This window comes from Lichtheimia ornata (genome assembly GCF_029851405.1).
Source record: "Lichtheimia ornata isolate CBS 291.66 chromosome Unknown scaffold00055, whole genome shotgun sequence".
Taxonomy (NCBI): domain Eukaryota; kingdom Fungi; phylum Mucoromycota; class Mucoromycetes; order Mucorales; family Lichtheimiaceae; genus Lichtheimia; species Lichtheimia ornata.
The window spans coordinates 188,409-207,671 of record NW_026695375.1 but is presented as its reverse complement, the minus strand read 5'-3'; the positions used below and the strand labels follow the sequence as shown (position 1 = coordinate 207,671).

The 19,263-nt window shown below is 43.4% G+C and overlaps 7 protein-coding genes across 7 annotated transcripts; 4 read left to right on the top strand and 3 right to left on the bottom strand.

Annotated features, from left to right (window-relative positions):
* Nucleotides 1–21: 21 nt before the first annotated feature.
* O0I10_009479 (uncharacterized protein) lies at nucleotides 22–483 on the bottom strand (the record flags this gene model as incomplete). Its single annotated transcript, XM_058489471.1, has 1 exon — nucleotides 22–483. One exon carries the CDS (start codon nucleotides 481–483, stop codon nucleotides 22–24), a length of 462 nt encoding a protein of 153 aa, XP_058339828.1.
* Nucleotides 484–1,055: 572 nt separating this feature from the next.
* On the top strand, nucleotides 1,056–4,461 carry O0I10_009478 (calcium-transporting P-type ATPase, PMR1-type; the record flags this gene model as incomplete). Its single annotated transcript, XM_058489470.1, has 11 exons — nucleotides 1,056–1,355; nucleotides 1,434–1,455; nucleotides 1,529–1,610; nucleotides 1,676–1,778; nucleotides 1,855–2,005; nucleotides 2,068–2,286; nucleotides 2,365–2,652; nucleotides 2,714–2,826; nucleotides 2,889–3,771; nucleotides 3,826–4,043; nucleotides 4,105–4,461. The coding sequence occupies 11 exons, from the start codon at nucleotides 1,056–1,058 to the stop codon at nucleotides 4,459–4,461; spliced, it is 2,736 nt and encodes a 911-aa protein (XP_058339827.1).
* Nucleotides 4,462–4,647: 186 nt separating this feature from the next.
* Nucleotides 4,648–5,902, bottom strand: O0I10_009477 (uncharacterized protein; the record flags this gene model as incomplete). Its single annotated transcript, XM_058489469.1, has 4 exons — nucleotides 4,648–5,568; nucleotides 5,655–5,705; nucleotides 5,768–5,835; nucleotides 5,890–5,902. The coding sequence occupies 4 exons, from the start codon at nucleotides 5,900–5,902 to the stop codon at nucleotides 4,648–4,650; spliced, it is 1,053 nt and encodes a 350-aa protein (XP_058339826.1).
* A 1,420-nt stretch (nucleotides 5,903–7,322) lies between these two features.
* On the top strand, nucleotides 7,323–9,995 carry O0I10_009476 (uncharacterized protein; the record flags this gene model as incomplete). Its single annotated transcript, XM_058489468.1, has 7 exons — nucleotides 7,323–7,569; nucleotides 7,643–7,916; nucleotides 8,043–8,823; nucleotides 8,894–9,244; nucleotides 9,379–9,499; nucleotides 9,579–9,714; nucleotides 9,770–9,995. The coding sequence occupies 7 exons, from the start codon at nucleotides 7,323–7,325 to the stop codon at nucleotides 9,993–9,995; spliced, it is 2,136 nt and encodes a 711-aa protein (XP_058339825.1).
* Nucleotides 9,996–10,180: 185 nt separating this feature from the next.
* Nucleotides 10,181–15,447, top strand: O0I10_009475 (uncharacterized protein; the record flags this gene model as incomplete). Its single annotated transcript, XM_058489467.1, has 20 exons — nucleotides 10,181–10,882; nucleotides 10,942–11,189; nucleotides 11,252–11,507; nucleotides 11,566–11,623; nucleotides 11,679–11,752; nucleotides 11,818–12,291; nucleotides 12,358–12,451; nucleotides 12,512–12,978; nucleotides 13,041–13,272; nucleotides 13,334–13,368; nucleotides 13,427–13,490; nucleotides 13,559–13,599; nucleotides 13,653–13,930; nucleotides 13,985–14,263; nucleotides 14,316–14,325; nucleotides 14,396–14,489; nucleotides 14,556–14,672; nucleotides 14,736–14,970; nucleotides 15,032–15,143; nucleotides 15,205–15,447. 20 exons carry the CDS (start codon nucleotides 10,181–10,183, stop codon nucleotides 15,445–15,447), a joined length of 4,113 nt encoding a protein of 1,370 aa, XP_058339824.1.
* A 45-nt stretch (nucleotides 15,448–15,492) lies between these two features.
* On the bottom strand, nucleotides 15,493–16,578 carry O0I10_009474 (uncharacterized protein; the record flags this gene model as incomplete). Its single annotated transcript, XM_058489466.1, has 5 exons — nucleotides 15,493–15,633; nucleotides 15,693–15,778; nucleotides 15,835–16,078; nucleotides 16,136–16,208; nucleotides 16,262–16,578. The coding sequence occupies 5 exons, from the start codon at nucleotides 16,576–16,578 to the stop codon at nucleotides 15,493–15,495; spliced, it is 861 nt and encodes a 286-aa protein (XP_058339823.1).
* Nucleotides 16,579–17,629: 1,051 nt separating this feature from the next.
* On the top strand, nucleotides 17,630–19,082 carry O0I10_009473 (uncharacterized protein; the record flags this gene model as incomplete). Its single annotated transcript, XM_058489465.1, has 7 exons — nucleotides 17,630–17,647; nucleotides 17,752–17,853; nucleotides 17,918–18,106; nucleotides 18,170–18,484; nucleotides 18,538–18,750; nucleotides 18,814–18,915; nucleotides 18,975–19,082. The coding sequence occupies 7 exons, from the start codon at nucleotides 17,630–17,632 to the stop codon at nucleotides 19,080–19,082; spliced, it is 1,047 nt and encodes a 348-aa protein (XP_058339822.1).
* Between the last annotated feature and the right edge of the window lie 181 nt (nucleotides 19,083–19,263).

The window sequence follows — 19,263 nt, the reverse complement described above, 5'->3', positions numbered from 1 at the left end:
TGTTATCTCGACATTCTTCTATTAATCGAGATTGAATCCAGTTGCCAAGATATCATCCTCATCGGGTATTGATTCTTTATCGTCGTCGTTGGTGTCCTCAAACCATAGATTGGAGCCGTAGAAGATGCACAATTCCTCTTCAGGTTCAATATCCCTTGACGTCACATAGCGAATAAGGTTGTTGTCGAGATCACGGAAATAGCCCACATTGGGATTCTTGTCGTGATTGAACATGGAGCCGAGACCGAGGGCAAGTGCGAATTGGCCGTCTCTCCAAATGTAAGTGTAGTGATCGAGAACAGTGTATTGGCCGTGTTGTTTATATTCGTCCTTTCTAAAAAGTAATACAGGTGATATTTCGACAAGTGTGTTTCTTGGGATTCTTGCCTTGGTGAATACTCCTCGACCACGTAAAGGATGCGAACGCAACTCCAGATCCAATCGATGCTGTTCCAAAGGTACCAAGTCCGGTGGTTTTTCCATCATGAATGTATTGAGGATAAAGAAGAGCGGAAGAAACAGGGGTATCGGAGGTCCTTCGATAATCGCTCATACATGCACACACATACACACACTCTCTCTCTCCAATTTCTTAGCATTGACCTTGTAAATAGTTGTCTCAGGTACCATGATCATCCTCTCATCATCCCACGATGTTACACTAATTTGATGCTATTACTGCGCTTTCATCACATAAAAGACATTGCAATTGTCCCATGCTGTTATATAATTCAAATCACGTTTTCAATGTATGATGTGTCAAATCAATTTATTCATCTGCTGGATATCCCTGTATTCAATTACAATAGTGCAATAACAAAAGTCTATTTTTTCAATCTAATTGAGCAATGGTGTAAAATGAGACATCCTTTAACCAATATGGTAAATAGCGGGCGGCGGTGTCAATAAATATCACTCTCAAGGAGGAGGTCGACGAGAGAGAACGAACGCCAACCTTTCACCCGCGTGCACAGCCACCACCACATACATACACACACACACCTCTCTTTCCTTGATACAACCCTGCAGCAAACCATCACCCACATGGACAAGTCATGGCAAGCACTTTATTAGAAAGCAACACTACCACACCGTCAGCCAAATCGGCTCGACAAACTGTTGACCAAGTGGCCATCGACTTCAACTCCAACACTACCTCCGGCTTGAAACAGGCCGATGTACCAGGCTTGCGTGCGATCTATGGATGGAACGAACTCGACCGACAAGAAGAAGAATCCATGTTCACCAAGTTTATCCACTCATTCACGGAGAACCCTCTCATTCTACTATTGCTCGGTTCTGCTGTCGTCTCTTTGCTCATGGGTCAGATGGACGACGCTATCAGTATCACTATGGTAATAAGAAAAAGTACCGCGCATATACAACTCCCATTCCATTTGCCAACTCACGCTTGCCATTGTCTTTTATTATAGGCCATCATCATTGTGGTGACAGGTACAAGGGGGGAAAGGGACTCAAAGTACTCATGGGAAGAGGTTGTTACATATGACTAACAAGGGTATACTAGTTGCCTTTGTCCAAGAGTATCGTTCAGAAAAGTCTTTGGAAGCCTTGAATAAGCTTGTTCCTCATTATTGTCATTTGGTGCGGTATGTATATTACAATCTCCTTCTTTATTACTCAGCCTATGCATGTATGCTAATTTCGTATATAGAGATGGGCAAGTCTACACGGTGCTTGCAAATGAATTGGTGCCTGGCGATCTTGTGCGGTTCAGTACCGGGGATAGGATTCCAGCGGATTGTAGATTGGTATCAGTAAGTGATCGTCCTCCTTCCGCACTTTCGGATTAAATGATTTAATACCGACCTGTGTCACCCCACTCATTATTAGACTGTCGACCTGGAGATTGACGAATCGAATTTAACGGGCGAGAACAAACCAAGACGCAAGCATATCAACGCTATTGATGCTCATAGCTATGCCGAGCTCGCCTTATCAGAACGAGACAACATTGCCTTCATGGGTACTTTGGTGCGAAATGGTAATATACATATACATTTGGCATGGAAAGGAAACAGTAGACTGATGATGGGATGGATACAGGTTATGGCACAGGATTGGTGGTCGCTACAGCAAAGAGCACTGAATTTGGTCATGTCTTTGAGCTCATGCAACAAGTCGAGAATCGCAAGACTCCCTTGCAAGTTAGCATGAATGATCTCGGCAAGCAACTCTCCTTCTTATCCTTTGGTATCATTGCTGTCATTGTCTTGATTGGTCTTATTCAAAGGCGTCCTTGGTTGGAGATGTTCACTATTGGAGGTAATTGAATGATAAAACGGGTACAAAAAGTGAGAAATAGAGGAGAGTTATCCTAATCACTCAACATTTTTCATGTAGTCAGTCTTGCTGTTGCAGCTATCCCCGAAGGCTTACCCATTGTGGTTACGGTCACCCTTGCCCTTGGTGTTCTTCGAATGGCCAATCGAAAAGCCATTGTCAAGCAGCTTCCTTCTGTTGAGACACTTGGATCAGTGAATGTCGTTTGCGCTGATAAGACCGGCACGCTTACTCGAAATCAGATGACGGTGACCAAAGTCTTTACCATGGATTATCAAAAGACTTTTGACTATGAGCATGGTGCACCACCAACATTATCAGATGCCCTAAAAAAGACGCTTCGAATTGGTATGCATGAATGCAAATGGTGGAAGAGATCACGTGAGGCTGATGAAGATGTGGGATATAGGTAACTTGTGCAACAATGCATACGTTGGCGAAGATGGAAAGTTTATTGGTCAACCTACGGATATTGCCCTTTTGGATGTTGTATTGCGTTCGGGTCTTTCGGATGAGCGTGAAGTAAGTTTTCGCTATATGGGAATGATAGCTTACATGGAGACTAACATCCATATTTTATTTAGGCATTTGAACGCTTAAGTGAAGTCCCATTCAATTCGGATCAAAAGTATATGATGGTGCATTGTCGATCCAAGAGTACAGAAGAAGATGCCATGTATATCAAAGGTGCTACCGAAGTTCTTCTTGAGAAGTGTACGACCTATTACGTATCCGAGACATCTCAACCTGCTTTGACGTCCGATATTAAGGATATGTTGCTTCAACATGTCTCTGCCATGAGCTCGCATGGTCTACGTGTCATTTCAACGGCTATCGGAAAGAGTGACAATGCTTTTTGCCTTACTGGTTTTCTCGCTGTACATGACCCACCTCGTGCAGGTGTTGCCGAGGCTATCAGCAGCCTTCGTCGTGGAGGTGTATCGGTGGCTATGATTACGGGTGATTCTGAAGCAACAGCATTATCCATTGCTCGCAAACTCGGCATCCCTTCGAATCCCAACAAGGCGAGCTGCTTGACAGGCTATGATATTGAAAACATGACCGAACGGCAATTGCAAGAAATGATTGGCACCGTCTCCGTATTTGCACGTACGACACCGAAGCACAAGTTGGCTCTTGTCAAGGCATTCCAAGCCAACGGAGCTGTGGTTGCCATGACAGGTGATGGCGTCAATGATGCACCAGCACTCAAAATGGCCGATATCGGCATCTCGATGGGCAAGAGCGGCACAGATGTATCCAAGGAAGCAGCTGATATGATTCTCGTGGATGATGACATTTCAACAATTCTTCACGCAATCGAGGAAGGCAAATCCATTTTCTACAATATCCAAAACTTTTTGACGTTCCAATTGAGTACAAGTATCTCGGCCCTTTCTTTGATCGCCGTATGTACCTTGCTTGGCTTAGCAACACCTTTGAATGCAATGCAAATTTTGTGGATCAGTAAGTGTCACGTGGATTGAGATCGCCATCCCATTTTACTCATTTCTTTTTTAGATATCATTATGGATGGTCCACCTGCTCAATCTCTTGGCGTTGAACCCGTTGATCCTGGTATCATGAAGAAACCTCCTAGATCTCGCGGCGCTAACATTTTATCGTCAAGTCTTGTGTCTCGTGTGCTTACTGCTGCAGCATTGGTTGTGTTCGGTACCATGTTCATTTACGTATCCGAATTGGAGGATGGTCAAGTGACCAATCGAGATGCTACAATGGTAATGTATAGGAATGATTTGTATCAGGTGGAGATTTACTCATGAGTCTCATTGATTATAGACCTTTACGACCTTTGTGTTCTTTGACATGTTCAACGCTTTGGCTTGTCGTTCAGCAAGAAAGTCGATCTTTTCGATTGGATTCTTTTCAAACCGGATGTTCAACTTGGCTGTGGGTGGATCGATCATTTCGCAGTTATTGGTCATTTATACACCATTCTTGCAATCCATTTTCCAAACTGAGCCGCTTTCATTGTATGATCTTGGTAAGATTGTGTTGATTTCAAGTTCGGTCTTTGTGGTGGATGAGATCAAGAAATGGTGGGTTGCCAAGGGTATCCGATTCAGCAAACAAAATGGTCATTACAAGTATCGTCGTCAAGAAGATGACATTGACATGGCAAGCAATGCAGTTTAATCGATTTATATAGAGTTTTATCTTCCTTTTTGAACCTTTGTAACTATATACCATTCCCTTTTTCGCTTTCCACTTATATAAAAAGACACTCTCCACACACGTACAAAACAACCATTGATCCCATAATAATAAAGTAATTGCTTGGTTTCTGTTTGTTTTCTCTTTTATATAATATCAAAAGGTACATCAATCCCCTCCGTGATCTAACAAAAAGTTGGTGGCCTTTGTCAAGTCATGATCATTCTTTTCCAATGCATCGGCAGCTTGTGGCCTTGAGAATCCCATATTAACGAGTTCTTGAATCAGATTATCATGTGCTGGATGGGTAGCTGATGCTGGAGGAGCAGGTGGTGGAGGTGGAAGAGGAGGTGGAATGACTGGTGAATTGGATGGATCAGAAGGTGAGGATGATGCAATAGCCGTTGTCGCATTGGGTAATATAGAAGTGACCGTTTGAGGAGAAGTATGACCTGATGAACAAGCACTTGTATCAAAGAATGGTTTTGGCGGTAATGCAGGAGCGATAGGTGGAGAGGAAGTATGATGATGATGAGGAGGACGAGGACCAGCAGCAGGTGGTGGTGGATGTTGAAATTGGCCATTGTTGGTGGTATCTGGTGCTACTGTCCACATTACTGGAGGATATCCTTGTTGCTCATTTGCACTCGTGACCTGGGGTGGTGGTGGTGCATGTTGCTGTTGTTGTGCATGTGTGATGGTGTTGGTAGTAGTAGTGGTAGTGGTAGTGATGGGTTGATTATTAGCTCCTAGGATAGAACGTAATGCCATCATATCATTCTCAGGTTGGTCCCATGGATCAGGTGGTGCCAATGCTTGTTCAAATCGAAGATAATCCACTTGTTGTTGACGTCGCATACTCTCACTCTCTTCTCCAAGCTGATGCAATGGTTCAGGCTTAAGAATACGAGTCTCCGTATCGAGGAAACCAGGTGCAATCTTACGTGCTGCTAACTTTTGCTGCTTGATACGCTCCTCCCGATACTTTTGTTGTAATTGTGACAATCGTTCTCGGTCCTGTTCCTGCTGCTTTTGCGCTTCCTCCATCATAGAAAGTGTCTCTTTTTCAACTGTAAATGGATAAGCTGCCTATTGTTGTTAAACCCATTCCTTTTAGTATCTATGTACACCTCTGGGACCCCTCAACAACACCAGTACTGAAAATAAATACATACCAAGCTGTCAATTGAATCGGGCACAGGTGCTAATTCCGAGGAGACAAAGATCTGAAAGCAGGGTATTAGTGTGGTTGTGCGTGAGAATGAAGAGACAATGTTGGGTGGCGAACCTGCTTGGGCAATCGATAATGAGGAGACACCATGATGGGAACATCCTGTAGTATCGAGTAAATGGAGCCTGATAGACATTGACATGAGCTTATGGTTACAAGATGTATGTGGTAATGCCTACCCTGGTCACCCATAGCCTTGAAGTAAGCGAAGAATGATATATGGAAGCAACAAGCCAAGAAGAAGCCAAATGGCACGTATCCCTTTCCACATCTGGCTGAGTCGGACCTCCACCACTTTCTTATTTTTGCATAGACACTACTCAAAAAGCTCACTGTGGAATACATATCGCAATAAACATGGCATAGCTCAATCGTGTATTTGCTACCGATGAGGATCTCGCAACTTGATTTGACGTGATAAATATGGCTGCTACTCGATCATGTTTGTTTCATTGTCATTGTTACCGCATACTTTTGGCGCGGATAGGAATCACCACCACCATGCATTCAAGCGATAGTGTTGTGTATTCTGTAAGTAGCTAATCTCTCGGCAATGGTATAAAAAGTGGAAACATAGACTGTAATCGAATCCATGGATATAGAAAACGCTCTTTGTGGTAGCATTCGTTGACATTATTGGACCATCGTAGATAATAACAAAGAGCACTCCTCATTCAGTCATTCAGCATCGATAGCTGTTCCATGCTATTAGCTGTCATTGTTGAGTGATCCTCAAAATCAGCATGGCACATGTTTTCATCATGCACCTAAGAGGGGCTGTGTAACGCAAAGGGAAGATGGGTTTATATATGGTCTTTTTTTATGCGATCTCTAAAGATCCAAGCACCATGTGGTTGCAATGGAAGATTATAGTTGGCACTCAGGATCTCCTCTTAATTTCAGGGGACGACGATCTTCACTGACGCGCATTAGGAACCGGAAGAAGGGTTTATGTGCAAACATTGGATCCAGGGATGTGATCCTTTTAACTTCAAATTCGCTTTTTCTTTTCTATCAAACATTGGTGGTCATGGAGAGGGGTTCAAAACAAGGGTCATTCTATGGGCTCCTATTAGAAAATACACAAAGAGGACTTCATCGTCATCAACGCCGCCTTAACTTCGAACGTGATAAATAGGAGATCCTTATCTTTCAATCACCATAATGACATGACAAGCAGAAAATGCATTTCCTTTGGTTGCTTTTTGTATTCCAACAGCCAAACAAGATAACAACAATGACACATTTATAGGGATTAGAAATCAGACTGCAACTAGCAAGGAGATGGGTGGAAAGACAAGAGAGGGGTAGTAGTGTGCGTATGTGTGTGTATGTGTGTGTGTGTGTTATCGATTTGATATTGGAAGGCAAGCAATCAAGAAAATTGGGTGAACAAAAGATAAGTGATTGACGTCGGTCTTCCAGAAAAAGTGACAGGGATGATGTAGCATATAATAATGCGTCCTCACTTTTTTCGTTTTGTTGGTATCTCCTTTTTCTTTCACTCTTTATCACCAATGACACCTCCTCCATTCCATAATAGTAAATGTGCGTGTGTGCACATAGTCCCGGTGATCGCCAATCCACGAGAAACAGTGTTTAATATCTATATATGGGGAAACACTTTTATGTAGATCACAAACCTACCTCTAGCACCTATGTCGACGATGATAGTAGCAGCAGCCATAGTACTACAGGCACCTCTGCCACCAGCACCTTTCAAGAAGACGATCAAATGGATGAAAGGACTTGCTTACAAAGCTCCCAAAGGGAAGGAAACAACAACACATACCTATCAATCAACCCAACGACACATTGTGACACTGCCTACGGATGCACCTCTCTATCTGCAAGCCCAAGTAAAGTGAAATCAATATACGTAGATGCCTCGTATGAGAGAAACCTGACACTTGATGCCCCCTCTTCTTCTAGTACCATCGACCCAAATCCATGCCAGGAGTGAATCAAAGACCATTTGGAGGACACTTTTAACGAGATCCAAATATTACATACCCGTATTACAATGGCTCCCTGGTTATTCAACGCACACCTTTCAGCAAGATCTTTTATCGGGTCTCAGCCTCTCATCACTTTTTATACCACAAGCACTTTCATATGCCACAGGGCTATGCCGTTTGCCTGCCATCCATGGGTTGTATACCGTTTCGGTCGCCGCTCTTGTTTATGCGTGCCTGGGAATGAGCCCGTAAGTGTATCTCCTTGTCGTATAATGTCCTTTGTAACTACTACTACTACTACTACTACAACTTCTACTATTGATAATCAACTAATCTCCCATCCCTTGTTTTCTTTATCCTTCAACCCCCCATAGTGAGCTATCAGTGGGACCAGAAGCAACCGTCTCCTTGATGGTGGGTTCCGGTATTGCACATCAAAAGGCTGCATTGGATCCAGAAGCTGCTGCTGCTGTTGCAAGTCTCACTGCATTATGCGTTGGTGTCTTTAGTCTTGGGCTTAGTCTTTTACGATTTGGATTTCTGGATAGCTTAATGAGTCGAGCACTACTGCGAGGATTCATTACAGCTGTTGCAGTGACGGTCCTGGTTCAGCAAACCGTATTTTTATTGGGATTGGATCAAGCAGCCAAAGACGCAGGCATCACACCCGAATCAGCTACCTTGGAACGCATTGGATTTATCTTTGCACATCGGCATGCTATCCATTTTGAGACTGCATCACTCTCATTCGCTGCATTGGTGAGCTTGTTTTCTATAAGCAGCATCAAACGACGCATCCCTCGGCTTCAACGTGTACCTGAAGTGCTCTTGGTGGTCGTTATGAGCACGCTTGGATGCTATATCTTTCGTTGGGATCAACTTGGTGTGGAAGTCTTGGGTCAAGTGGGATCATCAAGTATCAATTCACCCTTTCCTTTTCCATCTTGGCCATCCTTACCACCAGGTGCAGATATCCAGCACATCCTTGTCAATGCTGCTATGATCTCTACAGTGGGCTTTGTGGAGTCGATTGCAGCTGCAAAGTCATTTGCAAGGAAACACAATTACTTTGTGAGTGCCAATCGTGAGCTTTTTGCATATGGAAGTGTCAACTTGGTCGGCAGCCTCTTTCAATGTTTTCCATCATTTGGTTCAGTAAGTAGTAATCGTATTCTACCATTGCATGTGGTTTATGCAAAGTCTTATGATATTATTATCATTATAGCTTCCAAGGAGTAAAGTGCATGAAGCTGTCAAACCCAAGACACAAATGTCAGGTGCCGTTGCAGGTGTATGCACCATCCTGGTCACGAGCTTTTTTATGCCGTACTTGTACTACCTACCTTCGGCTACCTTGAGCAGTATTATCTTTATGGCAATTGTTGCATTACTTCAAGAGCTACCGCACGATTTGCAATTCATGTGGAAGGTCAAGGCTTGGCAGGACATGTTCATGTTAGGCATTATTTTCTTCACAACCATGATCTATTCTCTTGAAACTGGAACTGCTTTGGCTGTGCTCTTTAGTCTTATCATTACCATTCGACAAACAAGCTATCCTCGAATTACAATTATGGTAAGTGAAAATAAGGGGAAGGGAGGAAACTGATGGTGGTGGTGGTGGAAATGGGAGACGACGATCAAGGGGCTGAAAGAAGCATTCTTTGTCATTCTTCTTTTAACACACACATCAACCCCTAATCTTTATAGGGCCGAGTCAAAGAAACCATGTACAAATTCAGCCCGATTAAGAATTCTCAAGAAGTGGTAGAACATCTCGAAGATGTATTGATTGTACGCGTGGATGAACCATTACACTTTGTCAATACAGGTACAAAGATGCGAGAGGAAGGAAGGTTTCTTGGTTGACATTGAAATTAAAACGTGGCAATGTGTATGTGCAACCTTAGGTCAACTCAAGGATCGATTGAGAAGATTGGAGCATTACGGTGATTTATCCGTGCATCCTTCTGAAGCTTCTCGACGATGCGAAGATTTGCGATATGTCATATTTGATACAGGAGGAATGGAATCGATTGATGCAAGGTACATTTGTTTATTCATGCAAGCGGAAGAAGAGCATTGAATCTTACAATAATAGTGCTGTGCAAATTCTACACGAGGTGATTGAATCATACCATGATCGAGGTGTGCATGTGTATCTTGTTCGAGTCGACCCAAATGTAATGCCATTGCTGGAGAAAAGTGGTATCCTGGATCTAATCGGCATGGATCAAGTACTACAAGAAGTGACCGATGCTATTCAGGCGATTGAATACGATATGGCAACATGCTCTGTAGTCGTTCATTCTTCAACACCTTCATAAATACTAGCAAGATGACCACTTTATTCCAAAAGATGATATATAAAAGAATGCCCCACCCATCCAATGATGTAGCAAAGCAATGTTTCAATATTCCTACGTGTGCTGCGGTCCTAAGCTAATTTCACATCCAGGGCAGGTCATTGTCTGTCGTTTCTTCCACCAAACCCTCACACACGCATGCCAACATGATTGCGATCCATGGTGCCATTGCGAAGGAGTCGATCGTATCCTACCTTTTGGATTGCGTTGAAAGGAACCCTGAATCGGTCGGCAACAATCTTGAGCATCGATCGCCGAAGAGACGCAAGTTGTCAGATCGCTCGATCGCATTAGCACACATTGCCATGCCACTCCAACTAAATGATACCAGCTTACGAACCTTACACGAGTGTGCACCGTCCGGCATCGATACAGCAAACGACGACGACTTGGAAGTCTCGTGGATAAGTGAGAAGATGCACGTCGATCAACAAGAGCTTGTGAGAAGCCGCATGATGTTACGCAAGGAAGGGATGCTGCTAGCAGAAAACGACTCAATGCGACCTGCAGATGATATGGATCAGTTATCAACATTGTCACGTGCATGCAAAGCCAAAACTATCCAATGTGGATCATTACGTATCACTTTTAACGACAATGCTGTCAACTTGCATATGACGCTTTATATCCATCTTCCCCAGAAATCAAGTGTCGCGGCCAATGCATATACCTTGCCTCTCGTCAATCAGCTTTATCCACCCAATGTCACGCCTCCATCCTATGACACTGTGGAAGAATTCTTTCGACACCTACATCCACCAGTATCAGAGAAAAAGATCACCGCTTCTCAATCACCAGATTTAATGCCTGTATTGACACCTTTCCAAAGCCAAAACGTTGAATGGATGGTAAGTGTGTTGCTATCTCCTACATTTAACAAGAATATTCATTCGATCTATATCTCTAGTTGAATCGTGAAGGACACTATTTCGTCAATGATACAGGTGTTATCAATCCAATGCCATCGAATCCACATGCAATGCCATTCTTTTGGGACATCATACACCCTGATGGATCTTCCAGTGAACCGCTCTATGTCAATCGTGTCAATGGCCAAATTCTCACCAGACGGGACGCTGCTTTCGATCGTGCAACCCACCTCACACGACGTGGAGGCATCTTGGCCGATGAAATGGGTCTAGGAAAGACTGTATGGTAAGCGAATTGGATGCTATATCAAGGATCACAGGCTTGTAGATCTCATCGTTACATTTTAGTGTGATTGCATTGTTGCTTCTGCATAAGCTTAATGGACATGATCCAACACATCCAAAGCAAGGATCGGGTCTTCTCACTACTGGTGCAACGCTTATTATCACACCATCCGCCATCTTACAACAATGGGAGTCCGAATTGAAGTTACATGCACCTTCGCTCAAAGTGACAACGTATCGAGGAATAAAGGCATCCAAAGGAAAAGCCGAATCACCTGAAAACTTATCAAAGTTTGACGTGGTGTTGACTGACTATAAGGTAAGACATTTGTATGAGGATCCTTGATGCATGAAATCTAATCTCAAGGTCCTAATAGGTCCTTCAAGAAGAGATCTATCATGCTCGTGTACCACCCGATCGACCGAGAAGACATGGTATGTGTGTGTGTATATACATGCATTATGCTTGTGGATCATTATTAACCTGTAGTATTAGCTGCAAAGTATCCGGTGCAACGTAGTCCTCTTGTCCAACTTTTGTGGTTTCGTGTTATCATTGATGAGGTGAGCATGGATCATATTGTAAAGTGAAAGAAGAAGAGATGATATTAACGCATCATGGTTGCTAGGCTCAAATGGTGGAAGGATCAGTGGGACTTATGGTGGAAATGGCAATGTTGATCCCTCGTTGGTATTCTTGGGGCGTATCAGGCACACCGATCAAATCCAACTTTGATGATCTCTTTGGGCTCTGTCGTTTTCTTTCATTCACGCCTTATCTTCAAAGCGTGAACCAATTCCGATCATTGTATCGCTCATCATCGTTGTTCAAGGCCTTCTTTTGGGATTTCGCAAAACAAATCATGCGGAGGAACGTGAAAGCCATGTTGACAAGCCAGATCCATATCCCACATCAGCATCGACGCGTAGTGAAGGTTGCCTTTTCATCCATTGAACAACATTATTATCAAAGCCTGTGGGAGCAATGTAGCCAAAGCACCAACTTTGATTTACTTGATCACCGAGGATGGAAGCCGTCAGATGAAGATCCATCCGCGTCACCCGAAGTATTCCAACAAGTCTATATAAAATTACGCACTTGGGTATGCATCTCATATACATGCTACGTTTTGATATTACTTATTGACATGATGTTGTTCCACATGTAGCTTTTGACCTTACGGCAGGCATGTGTACATCCCACTATCGGTAGCCAAAGTAAAAATCGCATCATCAACCAAGCTGTACGCACGCTAGATGAAGGTATTGTATGGTATTGTTTATAGCTACATACGATTTATGCATTGACCATTTATATGCTAGTTTTAAGCGCGTTGATTGTTCAAGTCAAGGACGAGATTGATGCCGCTGGTCATCAACTAGTAACTGCGCGACTACGTCGTGCTGGCATGTGGGAGATACAGAAGGAATGGGAAACAGCTCGCGAGATTTATCAATCGGAGACGATACCGTACTTGCTGGAATTGATTAAGGTGACCGAGGAGCGTTTGGCGGAAGCGAGGGCAGCAGAAGAGCAAGCTGAAAAGGAAGCGGATGCCACTACGCATGATGGCAAGAACCAAGACGCTGTCGCTCATGCACGTTCGGGTGATGATTATCGTATCCAGCCGCTTTTGCAGAGGAAATCAAAACATCTATCATCTCTACATCGATGTTACTTTTTCCTTGCTGGTATCTTTCATGAATTGAAGCAAGAGGAGCAAGAAATCGAATATTATGACAAGGCTGCCAACGTGAGACGCGAGATCTTGAGTCGCGCAGAAGAGAAGGTAGGGCCATAGAGGAATGTTAGGGAAGAAGCGTTCAGTCATTGACTTCATCTACATCATAGGTCAATTCATCCAAAAAAGACATCATGAAGCCTTTAAAGCCAATTCATCTTCGAGTTGGTGCCAGCCCACAGAAGGAGACCATACGCTTCTCGTTTGATTTGCTGGATCGGATAAACACGGTTGCAGAAGCACTCGACGAACAAGTACCCCATCTAGAAAAATGCCGTGCCGAATTACAGCAATTACTCTGTTCCAATCTTGTTGACTATGGGGAAGGTGAAGAAGCCACAGGTAAGTGTTCGATATGTTCCTTCATCGATTTGACAGGCTGATATTTGCTACTATCATCCAGGCGATGAATACGAGCAGTCTCTTCTTGTACAAGAGGTAAATCTTTAAGCAAGTATGCATGATCAACAGCATTAATCATACATTGGTATCGTAGAAAATCGACATCTATCAAAGCGTGTATCAAGCAATGCTGAGTGATCGTAATTTCTGGATCAACGGTATGATGCAACATATGATGGCAGGCCCCTATTCAATAGCTGATCCCTTTTTCTAAAACCTACTTTAGGTGTATGGGTCTCTGGATTACGATCAGATATGGATGAGCAGGTACGGTATAAAAAGAAGGATTAGCATGTGGTGCTTATAGGAGTCTTTTATAGCAAGAAGAAGCCAAAAAGGCATTGGATGACAACGCTCAGGAGGAAAGTGATGACGCCGCGGATGTTCGCAAGCTCAAAGCTGAGATGTGGGATACAAGAGCGACCTTTGCGCCACGTTTTCAAGGGTCTGACAATTTTCGTCTGATCATTTCGCGTCTAAAAGACATTGCATCCAACCCTGATATCCATGAAGCAGAAAGGCACATTATCACAACCGAGATGGGCAGACTCAATGCTGCGGTATCCAAGCAACGGGAGATGCAAGAGCGCCTAGAAATGTAAGCTGGTACCTTTTTTGGATTTACTCAAAATTGACTCATGTTTGATATTAGGGAATACCGGCGGTTTACAACAATTTACAATCATCGTGTGGAATATTATCGATCACTTCAGAGTATTTCCGATGAAGTAGTTGCTTGGACAAGCGATGATCCTCAGGGAGAGATACAGCGACTTACCGAAAGTGAAAAACGCTACGACAAGCTGGCCAAGGAGAAATCGGCTCGATGCCGTTATTTGGAGAACATTGCCAAAGAGAAAGAGCAAGAAGAAGGACCAAGGAAGTGCTTAATATGTATGGGCGAGTTCACAAAAGGTTTAATGACATTTTGGTAAGATTGATCTTGGATGGTGGTCCTTACAGAAACTAACTTGCGTGCATAGTGGTCACATGGTAGCTATTGAAAGGCTTTGGTTGTTGGTTGTTGGATGGCACCTTGAATAACAACGTATCATTTTCATAGTATTGCAAGGAATGTGCAAACCTATGGTTCAGAGGTCATCGACGATGCCCCCAATGCAACAAGCCGGTTGTGCTGCAAGAATGCTACCAGATAGGTACATAAATGTGTGCTAATGGAATATCAAACATGGCAGCTAACAGTACTCATCATCGTCTTGTAGCATGGGATAAAGGAGAAGAGAAACAAGTGGAAAGCTCCAGTCATCAAAGCAATGATGTGCCTATATCATATGAACTACTCCAGCGTATTAACCAAGTTGAAGCGATCGGAGGACTCGGTATGCGTATAGCGACGTGGTTGTCATGGTAAAAAGACTTACGTGAGTGACCTTGATGTATAGGTGCAAAACTTGACAGCATTGTGAGGCATATCAAGTATATCGTCAACACCACTGGAGGCAAATCGGTAGTCTTTTCCCAATGGAAAGATGTGTTGGATCTTTTGGCTGGAGGGTTGAAAAGGAACAATATTGGCTGTATTCAACTTGACAGTGTTGTTCGAGATGATCGTATCAAGCAGTTCAGAGAAGATGTGGACACCCATGTGATCTTATTGCATGCCCGAAGTCAATCAAGGTAAACCACTACTATGCGATTTAGGATGGGAATTGGTCTCTGACAACATTTGGTGCTATAGCGGGCTTACGCTTGTCGCCGCGCATACTGTTTTCATTGTGGAGCCGGTGTTGAATGAGTCACTGGAAAAGCAAGCCATTAGTCGTGTTCATCGAATCGGCCAAACTGAAGAGGCAAGTTTTTGATAATGGTGATATCACTCACAAAGCTAATTGTTGGATTCGTAATAATTAGACAACGGTGTATTGGTACATTGTACAAGACACCATTGAAGAACGTATACACGCTATTCAGATGGCCCATCGACAACGCAGGATGGCTTTGGAACAAGGCAATAGCATGGATGACGATGAGGACACGGTTTCAGGAAATCCTGTTGCACTCGCAAGTCGTTCAGAAGGTGGTGGAGAGCGGGTATCGGATGAGGATTTACAACGATGCTTTACATCTAACGAAGGCTGGGCGCTTAGTCTTTAATATTACTTTACATATACATAAAGCCCGTGTTTTTGTTATCATCATCTAATGAATCCACCCTATACTATGTCCATCTTGCATTTGTGGTTCCAAAAATCCTCTAAACTTCCATTCTTCTCCATCTTGTAATTTCCAACGCAGGCCATAGCCTTGATGTTGCCGGACTTCATAGACCATTTCATCGTGCTATAAGTTATATAATTAGCATTGCCATTAGCGTTTACCAAAAAAATTAATACACATACAGGTAATCCATGAATATTCATCCATACAGCATCATTGAGGATCTTAATCATGACATCTTCAGCATGCTTGTTCTTTTCGCTTTCGGCTACACAAAGATCAAATGTTAGTACAACATGATCCATTCCCTATCCATACACATACTTCCTGTGCAAACGCCCCAAAATTGAGCTTGTCGATCACGATGCCAATGCTTGCTTAATGCCTTTGCACCCACACTGAGCATATAGGGTTGACCATGACGTCGTGGTTTGGCGTTTTTCTTCTCATAGACACGTATAAATGATGTGATGCACTCTTGCAGACTCGGCGGCATTTTCTCAAGATCAGAGCCACCCGCCGTTGTCCGCAAATGTAATAGTATTCTCCAATCCGCAGGTGATAGAAACTTACTTGTTACTACTATGCTCTCATGCTACAATCCACCCTTGTGTATACAACTTACTTCGAATAAAAACTTGGACAATGAGTCTTTCTCGGGTTGTATTTGATGTAATTGACCTTGGATCTCTTGGATGCTATGTACACTTTTAGTATCCTTCATACTTGTTCATGTTTCTTTTCGTCATACCGATCCATGTTGGTGATATTAAGCAATGACACTGGGTTACTTAATAAATAGTCGGGTAGCCGTCCTTGGTTGTCAAAGCAATACGTGAGCGTGTTGGCGACAGTGAGATAGAACGGCCGATCGGCAACACGCCAAGTGTGAATTCGGTTGCGTAAAGTAGAGACTTGTTCTGAAGGGTGTTGTTCTTCACGTAGCAATTCAGTGCATAGCCATTGCCACTTTTCGGTTTGCTGCTTTTCGAGTAATAGGTCGTGAAGTTGTTCAGCAATTGACAATGTCGGGGTGGCCACCATTGCAGGGACCGGGCACGTCGTCATAGCGGTGTGGCGTATGTATGCCAAGGTGGAAAAGACTGCGAGGCGTGGTGGTATGAGCAATATGGATATCGATAGTGTCAAACAAGATTGACAATCTGGTACCTTTTTCGGGGGTTGGGTGGTGCATCAGGCTTATGAGGCGCAGTGCGTACGATGATGTGCTTGAGTCATTGCGTATAATGCATGTGTTGCTTATGATGGAATGCTTTGTATACGACGTTTCCACTTGACCATCCCAATTGATGGCGGTCGCTAGAGCCAGATCATAAGGAAGGGAAAGGGGTTGTTTTCTTTGTCCACCACATAGGCCACCTTTTGGCTGAAGAAGGGATTACCATATGCGCTCATTGATCAACAACATTGCCCAAAGCTTTCGGATTTACTACTAAAAACGATCCTTGTGAATCATTTACTATGATCCTTATTCCCATCTACTAGCAAACAACACTTATCTGCATATAACTTATAGTTATAGTAGTAGTCGTAGTAGTAGTAGTAAAAGAGCTCGATGAAGAAATTTATTAAAGGTTGTGGCATAGTATGCTTAACGTATGAGGCCTTGATCATCATTGGATTGGTTTCATTCAAAGTACTCTTACCAGTGTTAATTTGAGCAAGGAGAAGGATGTTTCTGCAATATGATGCAGCGAGATGCATCTAACACTGAGTTGGTAAAACATTGAACCGAGCGGCAGGGTATAAAAAGGCGGCTGGGACTCTTACAAGTATAAATTCCAGCGCTTCTTTTTCCGCTTTCTAATCCTTTGCAAGGTGAGCATCATGACGCTGACCCATCACACTTTCCACCTCCACCATTGGCACCCTTCTATGCCCTAAATGCATTGCTGCGTCTGTCTCTCGGTTACCGCTTACTAATCCTCTGTTCACCTTACTCTTTCTTTTGTATTCGCTTGTCTCACTTTGTTCTCTACACTTGAACTATCCCACCCATCTGTTACGACTACGATCTCTTTCAATCATCTGTGGTTCTTGCGCGCTATAGTCAAATAAACGACTGAATTGCAATCTACACCTTTGATCTACAGCCAACATGTCTAACGCCATTGTGGTGAGTTTTATTTCTCTCTTGTATGCGTGCTTTGTGTGTTACGTGTATGTGTGATCCTATCGTATTCAACGTCTCTCTTTCTTTGTATATACGCATATCAACAGTCGAATGTATACCGCTACGTTATTGATGATGTGATCAACCAAGTTCGTGGTGAATTTGAAGATATGGGCATTGACGAGGCTGTATTGCAAGAGCTTCAACGGGTGAGTTGATCAACATTCACATTCACATTCACTATCTATGCTCTATGCTCACTGGTTACATCAGTCTTGGGAAATCAAGGTGGCTCGATCTCGTGTGGCAAACTTTGGCGTGGGCGATGAAAATTACTATGACGACGAGAATGAGGAACAACATGGCAATGCTGCAGCTGGTGCCGCTGGCAATACGAACAACAGTGGACTCAACTTGCCAGGTGCTGCCGATGGTATGCCGCATCTACAATATCCACCCAATGTAAGTTGATATGGAAAAAAAGAGAGGGAAATCATGGTCACTAACGATGGTTCTTCTATACAGGCTTATACTGCTGCTGCTGCTAGTCTGCCAACATTAGCTGCTGGAGCTGGAATCAGACCCCATATTCCTCCACCACATCCTGTACAACCACAGCAACAGCAACCACAGCAACAACAACAGCAATCAACAGATCCATATCATCTTGCCAACCGCACAGCAAGCGATGCAACTAGTAATAACAATGGCCAGTATCACTTGATGAATCCTCCTACATCATCACAAGCTCCCAAGGGTCCTGATCTACAGCTTCCAGGTGGTCCACGTCCCAATATTCCGCAAAACGATGGCTGTGCCGATTCTGAATTCACTACAAAAGTAAGATCAAATAGGCTACATGTCACCTTTTTCTTACTAATGTGATTTAATAGCAAATCGATGCCCACATTGAAGATATTTGCGCAGGACGAGCATCACAATTGGAGTTCTCGGCGACATCATCTACTGGTGAAGCAGTACCATTGACGTCACTCCCTGGCGACATAAAGCAACTTATGCGCGATGCTCGAGATCGTGCAATCAAAGCTGGCGCTATCAGTTCAAAAGCACGTATCCCACAATTAGACGGCGAAGGTGAAGGAGGGGTAAGTACACGTGTTTGGGAAGGGATCGTCATCGTATCACGTGATTAATTGGGTTTGTGGTAGGATGATGATATCAATTCGGATTTGGATGATTCGGACGATGCTGATGATGACGCAGAAGGTGCTGAAGAGATTGAACACATCATATTGTGCTTGTATGATAAGGTAAGAATGCCATCATAGGTTTTACATACAATCTCCTAATATACCTCGCTTTGTAAAAGGTCACCCGTACCAAGAACAAGTGGAAGTGTGTTCTCAAGGATGGTATCATGTTGGTGAATGGACGTGATTATCTTTTCCATCGTGCCAATGGTGACTTTGAGTGGTAAACGACCTTTGCCGTGATGCCTTCCTCCCTTGACAATCCATGTATGCAAAAAAAATTCCATAAAACCTGACCCATGTGATCCCATACGTTTGTTCCTTGATTCTAGTAGTAAATTCACCATCCATCCCTCTCTTCCTTTGCGATCAAGCTGCCTTTTTCTCTTGTACACGCATTACCACATA